General features: G+C 44.6%; 1 protein-coding gene across 1 annotated transcript in view; it reads right to left on the bottom strand.

Annotated features, from left to right (window-relative positions):
• Window positions 1-21,220, bottom strand: part of CAMK1D (calcium/calmodulin-dependent protein kinase ID) — a 412,726-nt gene that overhangs the window by 38,056 nt on the left and 353,450 nt on the right. The window contains exons 6-7 of the mRNA XM_005876600.2: window positions 19,577-19,715; window positions 12,510-12,636 (exon numbers count right to left, since the gene is read on the bottom strand). Coding sequence (XP_005876662.1) covers window positions 12,510-12,636; window positions 19,577-19,715 — 266 coding nt within the window. The remainder of the gene's footprint in view (window positions 1-12,509; window positions 12,637-19,576; window positions 19,716-21,220) is intronic.

Raw genomic sequence — 21,220 nt, 5'->3', positions numbered from 1 at the left:
GAGTGGAAGAGAGAGGAAAAGACAGAGAGAAACATCGATGTGAGAGAGACACATCGATTGGTTGCCTCCAGCACGTGCCCCCAACCAGGGCCCGGCCAGGGTGCCCAGGACCCTTCGGTCCACAGTCCAATGCTCTATCCGTTGAGCCAAACCAGCTAGGGCAGGTCTCACCTTCTGATTATCCCTTAAGCTTGGCCAAAGCCAGCCTTTTAGAGGAGGAGAACCTAGCGCTGGGGTGGAGGCAGCTCTACCTGGGTTGGGCAGGGCAGTTGGGTTCCCGGGTCCATTGAACAAAATCCTATAATACACTAGCCTTGCTGTAAGCTCCTACTATACCTTATGCATCCATTCACTGCTGTGTGAACCTCATTGTCAAATGAGATTCACACACTGTGATTGTTCATCAAATGGTTATTCAACTGAACCCAAACTACTCAACACACACAGCTATTTCTATAAGAAAACATTTTCCAAATTCCATACAAGTGATTTACAAATAAACTTAGCTGCCTCAAATATTTCTAGTGAGTAGGTACAGGAAAAAAAATAAGAAAAAAATAAGAGGGCAACAAATTAATTTTGGAATTCAACTGTCAATTGGGAAGTGCCTGTATTAGGTATAAGATCAATCACTAAATACCTGTCCTTAAGCAAATGATTTTTGACAGGAATTTGGGGATTAAAGAGACAGAATTAGCCCCAGTGCTCTGTGTGCAGATACGTTTGACATTCCTGCTGCTCTCCATAAAACCTTTTAACAGGATCTCAGAATTTCTAGATTTAGGGTTAAAAGGCAGAAAGGATACTTTGTTAAATGATCTCTTAAAACCTCCTTCCTGGTCAAATCTCGGAGGCCATTTATTCAGTGTTCTTGGCTATTCCTGATAGGAACAGCATCATATTGGCTTGTTTTGTTTATACCAGGAAATAGAAGTGAATCTCCACGGAAACCATGCAGCCTCAGAAGAGCATCCCACCAGCGGAAGCTACCCATGGACAGAGGTGGTCCTTCTCAGCCCCAGGCTTAACTCACACTCTTCAGTGAAACAGCAGGTTTAAAATATAAAATAATGGTATTTACTGCTGTGAGACTCACCACCTACCTACAGTGGAAAATTCCACTTGATAGGAAACGTGTTCTGTAAACTAAGTTGAAATATACTGATTTAGAGCAAGGCTTCCTGGTAAAGGGAAAGATATCAGCGATTGCAAAAAGAAAATTAAAAATTTCAGAAACCTTTCATCTTGTTTTTAAAAACAATTAAATCACCCGTTTTCCTTACTGAATGAGAGGAAATGGCTTAACGAAGTTGAACTGGAAAAAAGGAGAGTGGCTATCTTGGAGGGGTGAAGGTAGGGCCACAATCATCCATCCTCAGGCTCTTACAGTGGATAGTAAGTGGTGGATCCTCTCAAGGCAGCCTGAAGAGCAGTTGCTGCTGAGAGACGAGGAGATTGAGAACCCACCCTGCTCCCAAGCTCAGAAGCTCATGTTCAAGGCAATTTGTTCTCCTCTATGGATGTTTGAGTACCACTCCTCTCAGTACTTCAAAGATAACCACTTCCAGTGGGCATGGGACAGAGGCACAATTTCCAGGGTGGCAGGTGCAGCCCTCGGTGCCAGAAAATGAAACAATGGCCCCGAGGTGGTGTTTCTCCCTCTACGCCATCATTTAATGGGTTGGGGTCCATGTCAGGCAATGGGATTGTGGGGTGAAGAAGGCAGACCTGATCCCTGCATCCATGGCACTGCTGTCTGGGCACTCCCTGCAGACACAAGCCGTGGGAGTAATCCTGCCTCCGCTGCTTCCTGAGGACAGTGATCAGGCCAAGACAGATAAGATCATGGCAAGTTTGAAGAGGTGTGATTGCTTTTTAAGCTTAACTCACTCTAAATAAAACTCTGAACATATCCAAGGAAATAATATATTACCTCCAACAGTCAAATGATAGAGACAGTGCAAATGGAAAGAATAGGAAAGATGCGCGGCAGGGGGTGGTGGTGGGGAGGGAGCACATTGCTGTGGCTAGTGGAGCTGTGAAAATATGCCTCATGTATTCTAATAATAAAGTAGCAGGTGTAAAGATGAAGCAGTAGGGGGGATATAAAGGATCATTGCAGAATTAAATGTGAGGTAAAGATGTGAAATTTAGGTTACATTCACTTAAAACAACTTTAGTTGCCTGGATTTAAGAAGTTTTAAACAGGCATATTGCCTTCTGAGTGAAGGAAACCTAGGATCCATCACTTACTATATATGTGACTTGGCCAAGTCATTTACTCTCTCTAAACCTCCAGTTTGCTCATCTGTAAAATGGAACATTAATAGAGTCCAACTTTTAAACTTATTATGTGGCTTACAGGAAATAATAAGCACACAACAAGTTATAGATATCATTAGTGGTAGTTATTATGTAAGGAAGAAAAGTTGGTAAAACCATAGGAGCAAAAGTTATTGTCTAGAAATAAGGATGGACAGATAGATCCTTGAAATCATTTTTTTTCACTTGATTCTAAATCAACATATTGAAGTGATTCATAAATTAAGATTTTTCACCCTTTTAATTAAAGCCTTCAGAAGTCAGGACTGAGCTCGGCCCACGTGCGATGGAAGGACAGGGCATGAGAACTTGAATCTGAATTGGAAGGAGCCTTAGAACCCCCGACACACGCCTCCTGTCCAGCTGGTCCCTTTGTTCATTTAGTTATTGATCCTTCTGCTCACTTAGTCACCAACCTGTCTACACAGTCCTCACTCTATCCAGGCACCATTCTAGACACTGCAGCCCAGGAATCGCCTGCTCCTCATGCTGACAGACAATGCTTTGGAAACAGGACAATTTGTTGTAATATTAGAGATTCCTGTGATGGCCGTGGAACTCTGGCTTGCCATGGCACCTTTGTGGATCTGCATTTATTGAGGCAAGAGGGAGACTATTCCTTCCATATTTTCTCTCCAGGGCCCTCTGTACCCTCCCCCCCGGCCCTCACCCCACACTCTCTTACCTCCAGGCCAGGTGTCATCAAGAGTACCTTCTCCATCACCCTGAGTCCCCTCCCATCCTTTCAGTAGCTATAAGGATGCAATGCCCAGCTCTAACCAATCTTGTTTTCATTGGCCCCAGTTATAATTCTTTTTTAAAGGGAGGTTAGAAAAATTGTTCCAGAAGACTACTTATAAAAATGGGCATATTCTAATTTTGTCCCTCAGTCTTTGGAGTATGTAAAACTCCTGCCATCTCCCCCTCCTGCTGAGATAGAGCTGAGCAGACTCCAAGGTTAACAGCAGCTCTGTCTTTGAATGAGGTTCTGTCTTCCAAATGGGTTTAAAAGGTCCAACCTGTCACGCAGCCGATGATGTGAGCAAGAAGAGGCTGGCACAGGCGACTTGCTGGCCCATGGCTTAGTCTAAGGTTCATGTTTCTCTTGCTGCCTGGCCTCGCCTCCCTGAAGAGGCCAAGGAGAAAGGCCTTTGACTCCGACTTCATGCATGTCACAGTGGGGAGGAAAGGCCCTCAGAGATGGAAGTCAGTCATGGCCAGAGGGAGTAAAGGCTTCTTTCAATATCATGGCTTTTCCCAAGTGGCTCATGAACGATCCCAACCCTTAGGGGCTGGATTCAAGTTCTCCTCTGCCAGGCAGGCTGGTAAGTGTGATGGGGTCTTCACAGGAGGAGCCTGGCAGAGAAGCAGGTGCCTAGCGGGAGCCTGAACTTCCGTGAGAGTGCCTTAACACCCTAAGACTGTCCATGGATGGAGGGCATCACCTCTGTCACCTCAGCCAGCACTGACTCAGAGGACAGAATTACGGCCTGGTCTGTGCTGGTGGACCTCGGAGAGCTCATTCGCTTCCCACACCTCAGTTTCTGTCTTAAAGGGGACCTGCACTTTTGTCCTGGAGTCAGGCCTTTGTGGAAAAGAGCTCAAATGGAAGCTGTGCTTCCCCTCGTGCTGAGGAATGCCACCAGGGATTGTGTCCAGGGCTAGACACTTGGATCCTAGACAGTGTCCTGTCCCTGCGGAGTGTCCACAGGGGGTGAGAAGGAACAGCTCCACCCCGCTGTGGCCTGTTCTCACAGGGTAAATAAAGTTCTTAAGATCAAGGAAAATAAAATTCAGTAATACATTTCAGAGGAGAATTGGGCATCGGTAAGAACCGCATTATAACAAGGAGGTAATATTGAATGTGCTTAGTCAGACCTACTTCCTGTCAATAGTAGAATTTTCAGCAGCAGGGATATTACAAAAAAAAAAAAACAAACAGATCAATGAGAGCATCTTAAAAAGGTGTTGCTTCACCTGGGTTTAGGATATTGTAATCCACATTCTGGCAAACAGAAACACAGCTGAAACACGGGGTCGCTCCTTGCCTGTGGTTTACTTTCAACCCAAAGTTAAGAGTGGAAGTTTCTGGATAGCTCTGCTCTCTTTCGCATCCTGCCCGTAGAGTTGTAATGCACTAAAAATGCTTCACAAAAGAGCAGCTCACTCTGATCTTCCTAGTAGCTCTTGAATTTTACCACAGGCATGAAAAGTCCCCATTAAAGCACCATCCTGGTTTACAGTTACCATTCTGATCGGAGCTGGATTACTATTCAAATGCTGCCAAAGCCAAACTGTGGCTGGAGGGTGGGGAGTGAGGCTTCGGAATGGGAAGGGAGTGGAAAATGGGAGGGCGGTGGTGTGTGAAAGTGTGGGAGAGACCTGGAATTCAGTGGGATGAGGAAAGAGAATGTTCTGAGTAAGGCGTTTCAGAACAACGTGGCAACAGAGAATCCTGAGACCATCCTTACAGGTTTTTCCCAAGATTCAACCTCCGCCTTAACTGCTGTGACCACAATGGGAGGACTGCTTTGCACTTAAGCCCCTCCTAGCTTCTGAAATCTTTTGCACTTAAGCCCCTCCTAGCTTTTGAAGCTACACTTCAAAACTAAGAAGACAGGCAGAGTATTCCAATATTTTGGTTTTTAATCACTAAAAGAAAAATAAAAGAGTAAGTTACAAAAAATACTGCATTTCCTCCTCTCCATCATAACAAAATGGAACAGTTTAGAAACTATGAGACTCCATCCCAATATCAAAGATTTCAAGGGGAGCATTAAGAAATTCTAGAAGGATGAGAAATGCTTTAGAAGTGTTAGGAGTGAGTGAGCGGGACTGGACGTGTGGAGTGGGGGCTCCTCCAAGGCAGGGTGGGTTACTTTGCTCACGCTCTGATAGTGAGCTCTGTCCCCATCCATGCTCACTGTGTCAAGGGTAATAAAAGCAGCAGGATCTACACATTTCCCCCCCCCACCCCCGAGCACTTAGGGGCCCGGTTCCAGGACAGTGTGATAATGTGAGGCTGGCTGTCACTGAGAAGCTGCAGAGAGAGAAGAGAAAATTCTTATCTGAGTCTTCCGCCCACCTGTCTGTGCCCTGTATGCCAATTTGTCAGTTACATAAAATCCTGTTTCAACACTAACAGTCTGAGAGAATGAGAACAATGATGTAATGCTTACAGCCAGGTACTATAATGTGATATTTAAGTGAACAAATGAAAATCAAGTTCTGTGGGGAAAACAGCTACACAGAAGAGTGAGGGTTAAAGGGAACAGAGGAACCATGAAAAAAGACAAAAGGAACTGCCCTGACCTAGGTTGCTGAAGAGGATGGAAATGGGTGGTGTCAATCAATGTAATCCACGTGTTCTTGTCTGTTCTGAGTGAAGACGGGAACAGAGACAGGCAATATCACTCAGTAAGGCCCGATGAAAACAGAAAGTGTCATGTAACTCAAACACAGGACAGAGCCGTGAAAGCCTGCGTGCCCCACCCTCCTCCCCCTTTGCCAAGTGCAGTTTTGGTTCCTGAATCTCCTCGCTGGTGAGAGAGCACAGGCTCGCCTGCCGCTGGCGAGACACTTTGTCACTTAATCTATAGGCAAAGGCTTCTTTTAAAATACCTTAATTTTCTTTCTGAAAACAGGAGAACTAGACCCACAGAATCTGAGAAATCATGTGAGTGTGCAAATAGCAGTATCAAGAAATTAGTCAACAGGCTTTCCTCTACCAAATAGGAGTAGGTGTGTCTTTCGTCTCATAATTACTTGACTGAAAGGGTGCTTTCCGTGACTTACTGTTTCTATTCAGGGATTCAGGAGGCCCCATTGGATGTTTTAATTAGTGTTTGCAGAGCAGTAACTTTCCTAACATTCTTAGCTCTGCCTCTCTCCCTTACTGGTGACACAGAGGGAAATGTTCTACCCAACTCAATTACACGGATCTAAATCCAGGTCAATACCATGGCGATGGTCACCATGCTATCCTGATGAGCTGATTTCCACCAGGTGGCCCCATCATTTCCCCTAAATTATCTCCGAGTACTTAGGCACGCCCTCTCTCCAAGCCCAATGAGCCTGTTCATTTCTCCCAGACCATACAAGAATCATAACTCAGGCCTTCGTTCTCCTGCTGGCCTGCATCTGTAACTCTCCTCATCTTCCCCTGATTCTTACCCTTTCTTCAAATCCTGCTTCTGCCACGGCTTTCCCCTAGTTGTTCCAGCCCTTGCTGATCTATCTCACCTGTATCTGGGATGTTGCTTCTAAACTATGTCAGTGATTTGATACTGGAAACATGCTTGTGTGGATCTGTGTTGCCCACTTGCCATGCTCCAGTGGAGGAGCTCTCTGTGCTGCCTATGGTAGGAACTCAACACTTATGGATGGAGAGATGCCCACAACTCCTGCTGAAGTGACAGTCTGCAAGGGTCATGGCTCCTTATAAAGGGCATGTATGATCTGGGCAGCTGCTATGGGCAAAGGGTAAAGTTCAAGTGCTCAGATTCCTTTGCCTTCTTCTATGACACTACGTGCATTGGGATACTTGGGATAAACAGCCATTTTTTAGTATTTTTTCATTATTAGTGAGCTAATTTAAACTGAAGCAATAATCTTGATGTTGCCAAAATTAACTACTCAATTGAATAGTCATTTAGGTAATAATGACAACAAAACAACAGTGTTCACAAATTGAAACAACACTTCTACCCAGAAGGAGTCTGAACTAAAGTGAAAAGCAGCCAGCAACCCTCTGCTCCTGGCCTGGGCTAGTGGAGCAGTGTCCCCCAAGTCAGAGGGGAGAACAACACTCTCTCTCTTCTGCCTCACAGATGTCACATGGCTGGGCTCTGCCCTGGTCAAATGGAAAACTGCCCAGAAGAAATGAGGCTGTGGCTTCTTTGTCCAAGATCCCATGGCAGGTGGAGTTGGCTGTGTCTATCCTCAGGATTGACATGCTGGGGTCTTCTTGCAAAGACCTGTTTCACCTTCTTCTTGGCATTGCTCTGATGGCCAGGCTCTCACAGATATAATTAGTCATAATCCTATATAATAAAAGGCTAATAGCAATTGTCCCCTCGACCGGGAGTTTGATCAGGGGGTGGACCAGCTGGCCAACTGCCCACGGCCCCTCCCCCCAGCTGGCCCTGCTCTCCATCATCCTCCCAACACCACCCCCCCTCCCAATGTGGGCAGTCAGGCCAGACCCCACCTATGGGCAAATTCGTGCACTGGGCTTCTAGTTAAGTTATAATTCAAGATCCCCAAAACCAATGATCAATACTCATTCAGTCTTTATCTTACTTGACTTAGTAGCAACAACTGACATGGTACTTTCTCCAACTTGAAGCACTTTCCGATGCCACACTCCCTGCTTCTCTTCTTACTTTACCCGCTGCTGACTCCATGGACCCTGGAGTCCCATGACTCAGCCCTGGGGCCTTTCCTGTCCTCCATCTATACCCACCCGGCTGGCAATCTTATCCAGATTCCTGGCTTTAAAATGCATCCAGAGAATTTCAGCTCCCAAGCACAGCCCATCCTCATTACTCATGGATTCCATATATTTTAATTTGCCTACTCACTAAAATTTACTTCTAGCCCCCAAATCCATACGTGATGCTTTTGTGGTCATTTGTGGACATGAGCAGAGTGGCCAAACCTTTGAGTTGCCCATGGTGCACATTCCCAGGTGAGTCAAAGTGGCAATGCTCTGCCCTCTAGTTTGGCTCTCACACTGTAAACAAGTATTGTTTTCATGATCTAATTAGCACCACATTTTTCACATTGTGGTGCGTTTTGTTGACTTCACTGTTTCAGATGGGCCCCAATTATAATGCCGAAGTGTGGTAGAGTTCTTAAGCACAGGAAGGCCTGGATGTGCCTTAAGGAGAAAACACATGTGTCTGACCAGGTTTGTTCAGGAACGAGTCATGTGCTGTTGGCCATGAGTTCAATGTTAATAAATCAACAATAACATTAAATAAGGTGTCATTGAACAGAAACACACATAAAATAAGGGTATGTATTGATCAGTTGCTAAAAATGTGATCAGAGGCCCACAGGAACCTAACCCTGTCTTTCCTTCGGAGCAGTGGCTCCGTCTTCACTAACTCAGTGTTCATGGGACTTCACAGAACTTAACTACCATGTGTAACGAGAAAACTGCACAGTTCCAGGCTGGATTTCTCTCCAGAACTTCAGACTCATTCATATTTCAGCAGCCTCCTTGACCTTGCAGACTTTAAAAAATCAAAACCCAAACCCCTGATAGTATTTTTGCAACTTGCTCCTCCCAGGGGCATCTCAATTCAAGGCAACTATGCCACTTCAGGTGCTCACACAAAAAATCCTTGGAATTACCCTGGATTTCTCTTTCAATTTTTCAAATCTTGATGATACTATCTTCAAATTATATGTGGAGTCTGGCAACTTCTCACCACTTCCACTCTGCCAACCTGTACCTTAGAGGTAAAAGTCAGATCATGCCATGCCTTACCTCAGAACCTTCTAATAGCTTCCTGCCACCTGAGTAAAAGCCACAATTTTGACAATGACCTGTAGTCCTGGTCTGCACCTGCCCTTCCCATTGCTTCTCTGACTTTATCTGCCCTATTATCCTCTCTGCTCATCCCAGTCTCCATGCCTCAGGGCCTTTGCAGCACCCTTGGAATACTTTTCCTCCAAATAACAGCACGGCCAGCTTCTTCACTTCTGTTAAGTCTTTACCGCATCACCATCGTCTTAGGTGAGAGCTGCCCTCATCACCATGATTAAAGCTACAACCACCTACACACACACACACTTGCTCATCTCTTGACTGCTTTATTTCTTTCCAGAGTACTTATCACCATCTAAGGTACTAATTAACATGCATAGCTGTTTGCTTATCATCTGTCAGGCTCCCACTCAAATGTAAGTGCCATGAGGGTGGGACCTTTATCTGTTTGTTTTCTTTCTACTGATGTATCCTCAGAGCCTAGAACAGATGGTAGGCACTAAATAAATAATTCTTGAATGGTTGAATAATGTAGTGCTTACCATACATTATTCAATGTACCTGGTTGCCCTCTGTCTCTCACAGTAATACTGACTGTGAACAAATATGTCTTATTCGTATTTGTATTCCTAACACCAAACCACTGTGCAGGGTGCATAATAGGAATTCAATAAATGCAGGCTGAATGAATACAAAGGGAGGAGAGAAAGGGAAAAAATGCTGATTTTCAGAACCTTGGGGTTTTTAGTCAGTCAACAAGCATCTGTGCCAAGATGAGTAAGACACAGTCCCTGCTCTAGAAAAACCCACAGCGTGGTGGGGAGAGACACAAATGAAAATGGAACCTGAGGCAGTGTAATCAGAGCCATGATGAGAAAGGGTTAGGAAAAGAACTGGGATGACAAAGGAGAGGATGGGTGTTGGGAAAGCAATCACAAGGAGGTCACGTGTAAGCAGGGCTTTGCATAGGCATCTGCCATGTAGACTGCAGGGGACGAAACACAAGCCACTGCCCGAGGTATGTCTACAGAGACAGGAGCCTCCCTATGTGTCCCCTTCCTTGCTCTAAAAGGTCTTCCAGGAGCCTCAGTGCTTAAACATGAAGAAACAGAATTGCTATATTCCCACAATTCTCCTCTTCCCCTGCCCACTCATAGAGAACTTGATATCTGATAAGAGGATTACCAAGGACTCCTCTTGCCTCCAGTTAGGGTAGTAGGAATAAGGGCCACATCTAAACACTGTTCCCAGTCCCCAGACTCATCAGTGTCTGACATCTAAACAGAACCAGGCCAGACAATGGCGGTCACTTAGAGACCCAGAGAAACTGCCCTTCTGTGGGCTCTGCCAGGATGCAAAGAAGCAAAAACCAATTTAGAAAGTGCTAAAGCTTTCCAACCTCAGAGCCAAATATGAGAGCAGTCTGATGCATATGTAAATATGGACATTCTTTGTCAGAACATGAAATCATAGCCCCAGAGCCGACTTCCCAAATGGGGACACTGGGCAGCCACCACACCTTCTGCAGCTTCTTAGCTCAGAGTGCCTGGGCACCAGCCTGCTGAGGAAGCAGAGCCACCTGGCAGGGGCCCTGGACACCATGAGCTCATAGACCTTCTCATTTTCTAATGTCTGTGGTCAGAACAGGCTTTCTTCCTCCCCATCTTCTCAGAGAAATGAGAATAAGCTTGTCCATTTGTTTTGATTTACTACTTGCCTGCTGGCTTGGACTGAGCTGGAGAAATTCCACACGCACACCACACATGCTCACGTTTCTGCCCACCGCCCCACCCAGGCATACACATGCATTTGCACATGTGACACAGCCACAGCTTCCAGTGTCCCCGACGGGGCCCAGCCTATTCCTACACCGATCACTTTATTCTCCTAGAACGGAGATGGCTCACTATGGCATTATCTCCATCAAGACCCGTGCTGGCCTCTTAAATAGGATCAGAACTATCTGTTCTCTGTCTAGTGCAGGGGTGGGCAAACTTTTTGACTCGAGGGCCACAATGGGTTCTTAAACTGGACCGGAGGGCCGGAACAAAAGCATGGATGGAGTGTTTGTGTGAACTAATATAAATTCAAAGTAAACATCATTACATAAAAGGGTATGGTCTTTTTTTTTTTAGTTTTATTCATTTCAAACGGGCCAGATCCGGCCTGCGGGCCGTAGTTTGCCCACAGCTGGTCTAGTGCATACACACAACCCAGGGATACAATCCCCACCTGCAACAGTCAAGAGCCAAGCAGCACTGAGCACACCTTCTCGTCCCCTGACACATTCCCACCACCTTTATCCCTTCCTTCTAAACCTCCTTGTCTCTGAAGTTATTCCCTCAGCCTGCTCTTTTCTCCTCTCTGGTGAGTTCCCTTAAAAATGCAACAGCTATGCAAATACTGTAAGGCTGGGCCCTGGAATTTCCCACAAGCTCTAGGCCCCCAGGCCCACAGTGAGGCCTATTTTCCTCAGCCTTCTGAGGAAGACTGTGTGTTGCTACCAAAGACAAACAGGAATGATGTTGGTTGTATAATATTCCCTCCTTTCTTCTGGGACAGGCTTCCTGTTCTCATTAAGAAAGACCATCATGGTTTGCATGATGAAAATTCAGCCGTAATCTCCGTTTTCTAAAAGTCTTTTCCAACCTCAGTTTTAACTATTCTCAGACTAGCCTGTACACTCTCCCTGGGCTTTTTCCCACCTAGGGCTATTGTACACGTTGATGCCTCTACCTGGAATGTTATGTCCCCTAAATTCCCATGGCTGGCTGCCCAAGTCTCCTCCCTATCCCCTGAAGCCAGTTCCAATCCCTCTGCACCCTTGTTACTCTATCACATGCCCCTGTTTTATTTTCTTTTATTCGTAGTACTTACCACAATCTGAAACAACCCTGTTCATTTGTTTGTTTCTTTGTTTACTGTCTGTTACTCCCAACTACAATGTAAGCTGCAGGAAGACAGGCTCATTCACTGCCATCACCCTAGTGCCTGGAATAGCATCTGATACATAGCAGGCACTTTAATGTACATTTGCTAAATGAATGAATATATTCCTGTAAATGAAATTCTCAAAAACTTCACAAAGAGTTCCAATGGCTTTTCTCCAGGTCCCAGAAGACAGAAGGTGAATCTCAGGGTCCGTGTGTTCCTATCTGTCAGTAGCCTCCTCGGCATCCCCATGTTTAGTACAAAAAAAACCTGGGCTTCTCATTTTAAGGAAAACGTTCATTCTTTGTTTCTCCAGTGCAGATCAAGACTGGCTAATTCATGAGAGTGACTTCTCTAAGGTTCCAACCAGAGTCCTCCAATCGACATTTGGCTTCCAGCTGCTTCTAACTCAACATTTTAAATGTTTTATTTGTGTCTGCACCTTATTGTTATCTCAGCCTCTCACTGTAAAGCATTTGAAAACATAAACACATGAACTTTTCTGGTATTAGAATCTGGGAATTCATCCAAATCAAGTTCTGGCCTCCAGTCAGGCCCTCACCCAAATCAAACAGGATTTCTCCCCAACTCTTAAAAGGTTTCGAGCGGAATCCCTTCCCTTCCAGCTCCTTCCAGTGTCTCTCCCTCTTTTTATTCTTCCCTCCAGGGGAATGCAGGCAGCTGTGATCATGTGCCAGCCTCAAATGCTTAAGAAGACTGGTGAGGGTGACACGCAGGGACACACACACACTGTCCTCACCAACATAGCCGGGGGTCCCACAGGCCGTGGACATCACGTCTCCTTTGCCCTCCATCTTTGACAATCCAAAGTCACTGATCATTATTTTGGACTCCTCATCTTGACTGTAGTACAAGAGATTTTCAGGCTAAAAAGAAAATAAGAAAAGTATTTACAAACTGTGTTTAGAGCTGGTTAATTGTGGACTCACCAAACCACAAAAATCTATTCACTATTCAAAAATATACTTGACCTTTAGATGTAGTGAATGCATTAAGAAAAGTGGTCTTTAATGAAGCACTGGAGAGGGCATTTACTACTTTTCAATAAATGTTAGTCCCTCTCCCATTATTAATATTTTCCCTACTTAAAAAAATTAACCCCGTTTGGAGGCAATCCAGTGAAAACAGTAAGGTAAGCAGAGCTGCCATGCCAGAGGGACTGCCCTGCAGGGCTGATGCCTCAGACCTTGGAATGGTACCAACAGGGCAAAATAACCCCTGGACTGGGCCGAGGGAAATGTTGTTTCCCAAAAGCACTGTATACAATGACAACAAGAAAGCAGTTCTTATGACTGATGGACTGAAAATTAAAAACATTATTGAGAATGAACATCCCTAAGTTATGTTACCTGCACCAACAGAAACACCTTCCCTCTACTGATAGAGTTGTTCCCCTTCCCTAGCCTTTGTCTCCCAATCAGAACACGATCTGGGCTTCTGCCTGGATTAATGATACCCAAATACAAATATTCTCGTTGGTCTCAAATAAATACACGTTGCCTCTCCCTCTATTTTTAGATTAGCACTAGGACGCTGGGGCTCTCAGACTTGTCGGTTCATTTCCTGGGTTAGGAGAAAGGGGAGACCCAGAAATAAAATCACTTTTGCAGGTGCTATTTTGTTCTTTCACCAGACCCTTGTTGGCAACCTTTCTCTAACCCAAGAGTCGCTCCCCCTGCCCTCAGCAATGCCTGCCCGCCCGCCCATCCCGCCCATCCCATAGTTCAGGCAGATGTGCTCACTTTCCCCTTTCCTGAGCCAGCTGACACCTGCCTGTTCTGCTCCCTGGCCAGCAGAGGGATGTCACCAGGGAATGAGTGGGAGTTGGAAGACCCAGCACTTTCCAGCCATGTGTCCTTAAGTACCCTTAGCTGCTGTTTGCCTTGCTGTACAACAGGAGTTGCAAGGGGGAGACAATGAAGCCTCATTTGCATAGCATTTTAAGTAAAATCCAGGAATCTTGGGGTTCCTGGCAAAGAACGGGGGCAGGACTTGTGGAGACTGAGGGAGGTGTGTCAGCCTCAGAACGGTCCCTGCACTGCCAGGTTGAGACCCTGAACACAGGGGCGCTCACTTTTTTTTGTCCATTCTGGAAAAGTTGTTCAATTAATGATGTTGTCACTGAGGGAGATAATGTCAAGGACTGACACCTCTGCTGTCGTCCAGTTATGTCCCCCCACCCAGAAAACTCTGAAACTATACCAACTGAAACATACTCATGTCCCTCATTTGTACCGAACCTTAAGGGAATGCAGCAGAAGAGTCTGCATTGAGGAACTCACTTGCCCATACATACCATTTCGGATCTGGGTTTCCTCCCAACCCCAGGAGTGAGGCAATATTCTCTCTTGTCAGTGGCTTGTGGTGAATATTTGGTTCCTAAGTATTGCATTTTAGGAACTACTCTTTTGTAGAGTGACTTGCCTAATTTAGAAAAGTGGTTCTCAGCCTAGTTGTGCAGCAGAATCAGCGGAGAGGGTACTAAATGGCTGGGGATACTGTTCAGTGGATGTGAGGTTGGCCCAGGCCTCTGGATTTTAGAATTCCTTTAGGGGAGGGGGATTCTGAGGTGCAATTGCTGCTGTGGAGAAATTGTGAGAACTGACCAAGACTCTTTTCTTGACCAAACCTTAGTCAGGCTCGTCTGAGCCTTCTTCTTGACCAGACCTCGACCTTGGCCTTCTGTGTCCCTCCTTGTCCTTGCTGGGCCTGCACAGCCAGTCTTTGCCAGAATCCTGCTAAGTCAGTTCAGAGGGAATCCCTCACTCTTGATATCTGGTCAAGTTCTTCATCCCCACCCTTTGATGTTGTTAAAAATATTATTCAGACACCTGTTAACGATGGTTAGGAAGACTGTTCAGGGGAGATTACTGCAGTGGGGTTTGCAGTAGGGGAAAGGGACTGACCTCAACTCTGAATACAATAAGGACAAGTGGAGAATTATAGCCAAAGGTCAGGGTAGGGGTCAGTGGACAAAAAAGTGGCTAAGAGGCAACATCAAGGATAAGGGGGACTCTGGCTGCAGGATGGCTAGATATGGAGGGCAGGGAACAAGGCATCTGATCAGATATGAAGGGTGGGGATTTCTGCTAAATCGTCAGGATTCTCACTAAGACTGAACTAAGTGGGCAGAGCCAATGGACTCAAGGTAAACCCAAGGTCAGGACCTAGTCAAAAAGAAGGCTCAGGGGTGTCCACTCAAGTTTGGTGAGTCTCCTTTGTCTGTCAGTGTGTAAGCGTTTAGCCTGCTTTTAGCAAGGATCCCCTTACCCTTGATGTCTCCTCTTAGTAACTGTCCATCCATGACCCCTCACTCGGCTCGAGCCCATAAGTATCGCCCTCCTACCCTCACCTCCCTTGCTGAATTTGGAGTTTAGTTGGATTCTTTTCCCTATTTTGATACTGGAACACCCTCTTGCACCAGTCTTGAATAAAATCTTCCTTACCATTTAACAAGGGTCAGAACACTTGTTTTTCTTTAACAGAACCCCAATTTTTTTCCCTCTATACTTTACCCAAAATGATAACATAAAAAGAAATGGCATTGAACAGTCACTGCAACATTAATTCTGTGGATAAAGATAAGATCAGAAGAAAATCAGTGTATGATTTTGAGATGCGTTTTAAAAGAGAATGAAGTGGGCTAATAAATAGTCAAAATAAGAATAATGTTTAGAAAGTAGGGGCAATGATCTAATCAAAAGTGCATGTGGTTCTTCATGTTCTCTCTGAATGCTTAGGGGTTACCCTTTGATGAACAGTAAGGGTGCAGAGAGCAGCTTTCTGCTTTTAAGTTCCCGAGTTACAATCTTTCTTGTCCCAGCACTTGTGCAGCTGTAAAGTCAGTGAGCTCCTGCTTCTGAACAAGGCTTCGTCCAGGCAGGAGATCACCAAAGGGCCCAAAATCCTTCTTAAACATTCCTCCTACAGAAGACCCACTTCGAAGTGCTCTTTCAAAGGACAATTATCCCTAAGAAGGATTCAATGGACTGGTCATTCACAGTTAAGATCAATACCTTAATTGGCTCAAGACTAGTAAAGACAATAGGGCTTTTTGTTGGGGGGACAGGGAAGAAAGTGGGAGAGAGGACAGACTTCAGGGATAACCTGGATGGAGGCCCCCGTGGGCATTAGGAGGGCTGTCGGAGGCGGGTATGGTAGATGGGGAGATCTCTCAATTCTTCCTGGGGTCCTAGGAGGCTCAGGACTCACCTGAAAAATTAGCTTACTATATTTTATAGCATCTTTGCAAGACAATTGGTGGCCAATACCTGAGTTGGAAGGTCAACCAACCCTTTAATATTCACATGACAAGCTATTAAAATATCTGAGTCAACACTTCCTGTAAAGTTAATGTTACACATAATCAACCATCTTCCTAATTCAATATGATGATTCTCAACTGGGGCCAACTGTGCACCCTAGGGGACAGTTGGCAATGCCTAGAGGCATTTTTGGTTGTCACAACTCCAGGAGTGGTACTGGCATCTGGTTGGTAGAGGCCGAGGGTGCGGCTACACATCCTACAATGCACAGGACAGCCCCACTACAAGGAATGATCCAGGTCCCTGTGTCACTAGAGCAGGGCTGAGAAGCCCTACCCTAATCTGAGGAGGCAGTAGTGGGCATTTCCTGTCTCAGTCTCTTATTTTGAAAAAAGAACAACTGATTGTATCTAGTAGTGTTCTGGGGCAAGAAGATACAATAATACCTTTCTGGAGGAAGAAGAAAGCATATTTAAATGTGGGGTGGGGAAGTATCCCAGAATATACCTTAGTCGTTTTTTCTTTTTAGTTTTGTTTTTTAATCATCACCTGAGGATGTTGTTTTGTTTGTTTATTTGTTGTTGTTTTTTGTTGTTGTTTTTAGAGAGAGAGGAAGGGGGAGAGAGAGAGAAACATCGATGTGAGAGAGAAACATTGATCGGTTGCCTCCCATATGTGCCCTGACTGGGGATGGAACCTGCAATCTTTTGGTGTACAGGATGATGCTCCAACCAACCGAGCCACCTGGCCAGGGCTGTGCCTTAGTTTTAAATTAACTTGATCATCTTCTCCATTGCTGTAGCCTAAATAATATAGCTTGTTTTAATTTTCTCAGATGTTTATGAAAATTTAACATTAACTTCCTCCACATAGATCAAATTCCTTCGTATTGTTGAAAAGAGATCACAAAAAGGCCCTAAAATGGCAATGTTCCTTCCACAATTATAAGCCTGGTGGGTGATCTTAAAGCTCCACGGGCTGGAAGCTGCAAGTGTTTTACCAAAAGAGTTATGTGGGGAGTGAAAAATGATATCTCCCATGCAGCCAATCTGCCTTTCTATGGGGGAAATAAACATTGCCCCTCTGGGAAATGCCTTTCCTGCTTAGAAATTATTTCTAATAAGATGGCTGCCTGCTGTGTACTGGAAGCATAGATTCTGTGTTTGGTGAGGGCATAGAGAGCAGAGGAAGCACTGTTGACTGGCATAGAAGTGCCAGCTAAATCATCTTCTCTATCTAGCCCTTACTTAGCCCTCTAAAGGATCTCCAGGTCCTAAGATTAGCTCATTGTGCTCACAGCCCATTTCACCTGCCAAGGAGCCTGCAAAGGCCCTGGCTAGTTGGTCAGTGGTTAGAAGGGTCTCAGGCTTAATTCCCCATCAGGGGCACGTACCTGGGTTGCAGGTTCGATCCCTGGCTCTTGTAGGGTGCTTGCAGGAGGCAACCAATTGCTGTGTCTCTCTCACATTGATGTTTCTCTCTCTCTCTCTCTCTCTCTCTCTCTCTCTCCTTCCTTCCTTCCTTCCTTCCTTCCTTCCTTCCTCTCTCTCTAAAAAAAAACAATGGAAAAAATATCCTCGGGTGAGGATTAACCAAAAACCAACCAAACAAACAAAAACAAAAACAAAAAAGAAGAAGCCTGCAAAGGGTGACAGGTAAGGACTTGACATTTCCAAATACTCTCACCCAGCAGTTTTCCAAGAGGGGTTCTCAAGCCATCATCATCATCACCCAGACTCTCCTTATAAATGCAAGTTCTCCGGCCCCACTGCAAACCTACAGAGTCAGAACGTCTGGAGTGGGGCCAACAATCTGTGTTTTTCCAAGCCCTCTAGATCAGCGGTTCTCAACCTGTGGGTCGCGACCCCTTTGGCGGTCGAACAACCCTTTCACAGGGGTCGCCTAAGACCATCCTGCATATCAGATATTTACATTACGATTCATAATAGTAGCAACATTACAGTTATGAAGTAGCAATGAAAATAATTTTATGGTTGGGTCACAACATGAGGAACTGTATTTAAAGGGCCAGAAGGTTGAGAACCACTGCTCTAGATCAGGGGTCCTCAAACTTTTTAAACAGGGGGCCAGTTCACTGTCCCTCAGACCATTGGAGGGCCGGACTATAGTTTAAAAAAAACTATGAACAAATTCCTATGCACACTGCACATATCTTATTTTGAAGTAAAAAAACAAAATGGGAACAAATACAATATTTGTATTTGCATGTGGCCCGAGGGCCATAGTTTGAGGACCCCTGCTCTAGATGATTCTGATACAGATTGACATTTGGGAGCCATTAGCCTACTCAATGGAAAATGATAACATGGAGAGAAGAAGAGAAAACTTTACAGTGAGTGCTTATGAAAGGAAAAGCTACACCATTTTATACCTTGACTCCTAGTACCAGATAATGGGAGATATTGAAATTCCATTTTCACTCGTGCTTAGAATTTATTCTTTAAATTGGTCTAGATTTCTAATAGTCGTGTATATGGCTTCAGTGCAATATGATCTCTGTGTTTATGATATGAGTGGTGGGTACGCGTGCTGAGGTAGAATTTCTACCTGGAAGGATGCAGTGAGTGCTGGGGGTTAGACCTGGAGCTGCTGTAGATGAAGCCACATTACAACCTTGGGTCAACAATGCTAACTGTACTGTTCCTCAAAATGATATGTTCGTTATCTGCCCTTTGGTATTGACATAGACCTGGGGAGGAATGTATTTCCAAGGTGCCCAAGTATGGCCCAGGTCCTTCAGTGCTATTAAGTGAAGGGCAAGGATGCCAAAGCCCCACAAGGAAAAGATAAGAAAGGAACCCAGGACATTGTAGAGGCTGTAATCGCTGTCTTTCCTGATAACCTTCCATTTCCCTTCTCTTTCATCTCCTGCCCTCTACCCACTCTCTCCTTTTTTTTTTTTCATATAGCGTATTGTACTGAAACAGAGATGCAATAAGGAGAAGACTGGAGAACTGCACTGGAAGAAGGGTCTTTGTGTCCTACACATCTTAAACAAATTACCTTTTAAAAAATATATATATATTATTGATTTTTTACAGAGAGGAAGGGAGAGGGATAGAGAGTTAGAAACATCGATGAGAGAGAAACATCGATCAGCTGCCTCCTGCACATCCCCTACTGGAGATGTGCCCGCAACCAAGGTACATGCCCTTGACCGGAATTGAACCTGGGACCCTTCAGTCCACAGGCCGACACTCTATCCACTGAACCAAATCGGTTAGGGCAAAATTACCTTTTAGATAGACTTCAATCAATACGTAATGTACCTCTTGGTTGCCCTTTGGCAGCATGACTATAAAATCTCCCAGGCCGTGGCCAGCCCTACTCATCTTCATCCTCCTTCAAGCTACTTCTGAGTCACAAAGGTCCAGATGACTAACAGTACACAAATGCCCACCATTATTCCACCCATATCTACATCAAGGCAACCCCATCCCTCCTCTGGAACCAATCCTCTTGGACAGGTGCATTATGAGTTGGAGAGCAGCTGAAGGATGTTGCTAAGCAATGGCCTCACCTTGAGGTCCCTGTGGACGATGCCCATTCTATGGAGATAGTAGACAGCATCCAAGACCTGGCGGATCAGAGTGCTAGCATCTTTCTCTGTGTAAAATCCCTTCTCCACTATTCGATCAAACAACTCTCCACCGGACACACTGTTAAAAAAAAAAAGGAACAAATGAGAAGTTTGAGAGGAGCTGTTGAATTATTCAGGGACAACCATGAGTAAAGGTTTTAAATATGGTAAAAGACCCAAATTTTATTTCATAAATGAATCCATTTTCAGAGTTAGAGATTTTTTCCCCTCTATTCTCCAGTAGCTCTACTAAGGAAGTGTTTCTATGTTATGGTGGTACAAATGTCCAGAGTGAAATAAAGGAAATAAAAATAAGCCAGGACCCACAGACTTAGCCAGGCTTGGCAGGTCTCTCCTGGCCTCTGCCTCCTTGCTGCTGTGACAATGTAAAGTCAGGATAACCTTCAGAAACGTCAGCATCATCAGATACAGGGAGATGATGCTGGCAAAGATGTCTCCCTCACACAGACAGTATCCTTAAAGGACCCAGGTGGGGGGTGCTGTGGACAAAGCATGGAGCAGCCAGCAGGATGTCTGGGCTTTTGACCGAGTTATGCTCCTAATATGCTGAGTGTGTGAGCATTCCTTGAGTCTTTAAACCTCAGTCTTTTTATCTGTAAAATGAGGGTGTTAATCTAGTCAACTATTTCCAACAGAGGTTAGGGGGATGTTCTCGGAGGCTGGTATCAGAGCCTGAAAGCCACATGTGATTTACAAAGAAAAGGGGGAAGAAAATTATACTCTATTACATTGCTTTGCTTTGTTCCCCACTACACCGCCTTTGGTGATAATATTTTATGTTAATTTGCTTTGAATTTCAGATTGCATTAAATATATTTTTCATATTATTAAAGATCTGGGGAAGTGGGTAGGGGCTGGGAGAATGGGGGAAAAGAGGGGTAAACAGGAGACATCTCTAATACTGTAAACAATAAAAACTATCCATTAAAAAAAGAGGGGCCTAGACAAAGAAAGAGCTTTTTGAAAAAGGTCAAAAAGCCTGGTGAACAACTTCCATAGACCCTTTCATTTTGATATTTGATGCTACTCTGAGTTTAACAAAATAACAGAACTATACAATTCTAAATAGAAATAACTCAACTAACACCTTAGCCTTCCAGGTCTTAGAATATATACTTCACTAAGAAAACAGTACTTCTTTCAAATAATTAAGCCATCTTAGAAATTAGCTTCAAGAGATATATTAACACTATTTTTTTTTTCTATAAAAAAGAAACAAATTTTCCAAATTCAAAATGAAAAAGATTTATTTGAAATATTAAGGGCATAAATATTAAGTTTCATAAATAACTTCTACAGCTTCAATAGAGTTAAGGCATGCTCTGGCCACACCACACACACATTCACAAACACTCAAGGCTATGATTCATTTCCTGCAAGTCATGGCAATTAATGTGCAATAACTAAACCACAGATACCGAAACACAGTTGCAGTTGTAAAGGCCTATGTGTTATCTAGGGTCATTCCAAGAGATGTTGTACTTGGATAATGTCTTGTTTCCAAAGCAAACTATGCAATCTACATAAGAAAGGGAAGATGCTCAGGAGAAATAAAAAGCAATC

Source organism: Myotis brandtii, unplaced genomic scaffold, assembly GCF_000412655.1.
Source record: "Myotis brandtii unplaced genomic scaffold, ASM41265v1 scaffold49, whole genome shotgun sequence".
In the NCBI taxonomy this organism is placed as follows: domain Eukaryota; kingdom Metazoa; phylum Chordata; class Mammalia; order Chiroptera; family Vespertilionidae; genus Myotis; species Myotis brandtii.
This window is presented reverse-complemented; position numbering and strand designations above follow the sequence as displayed.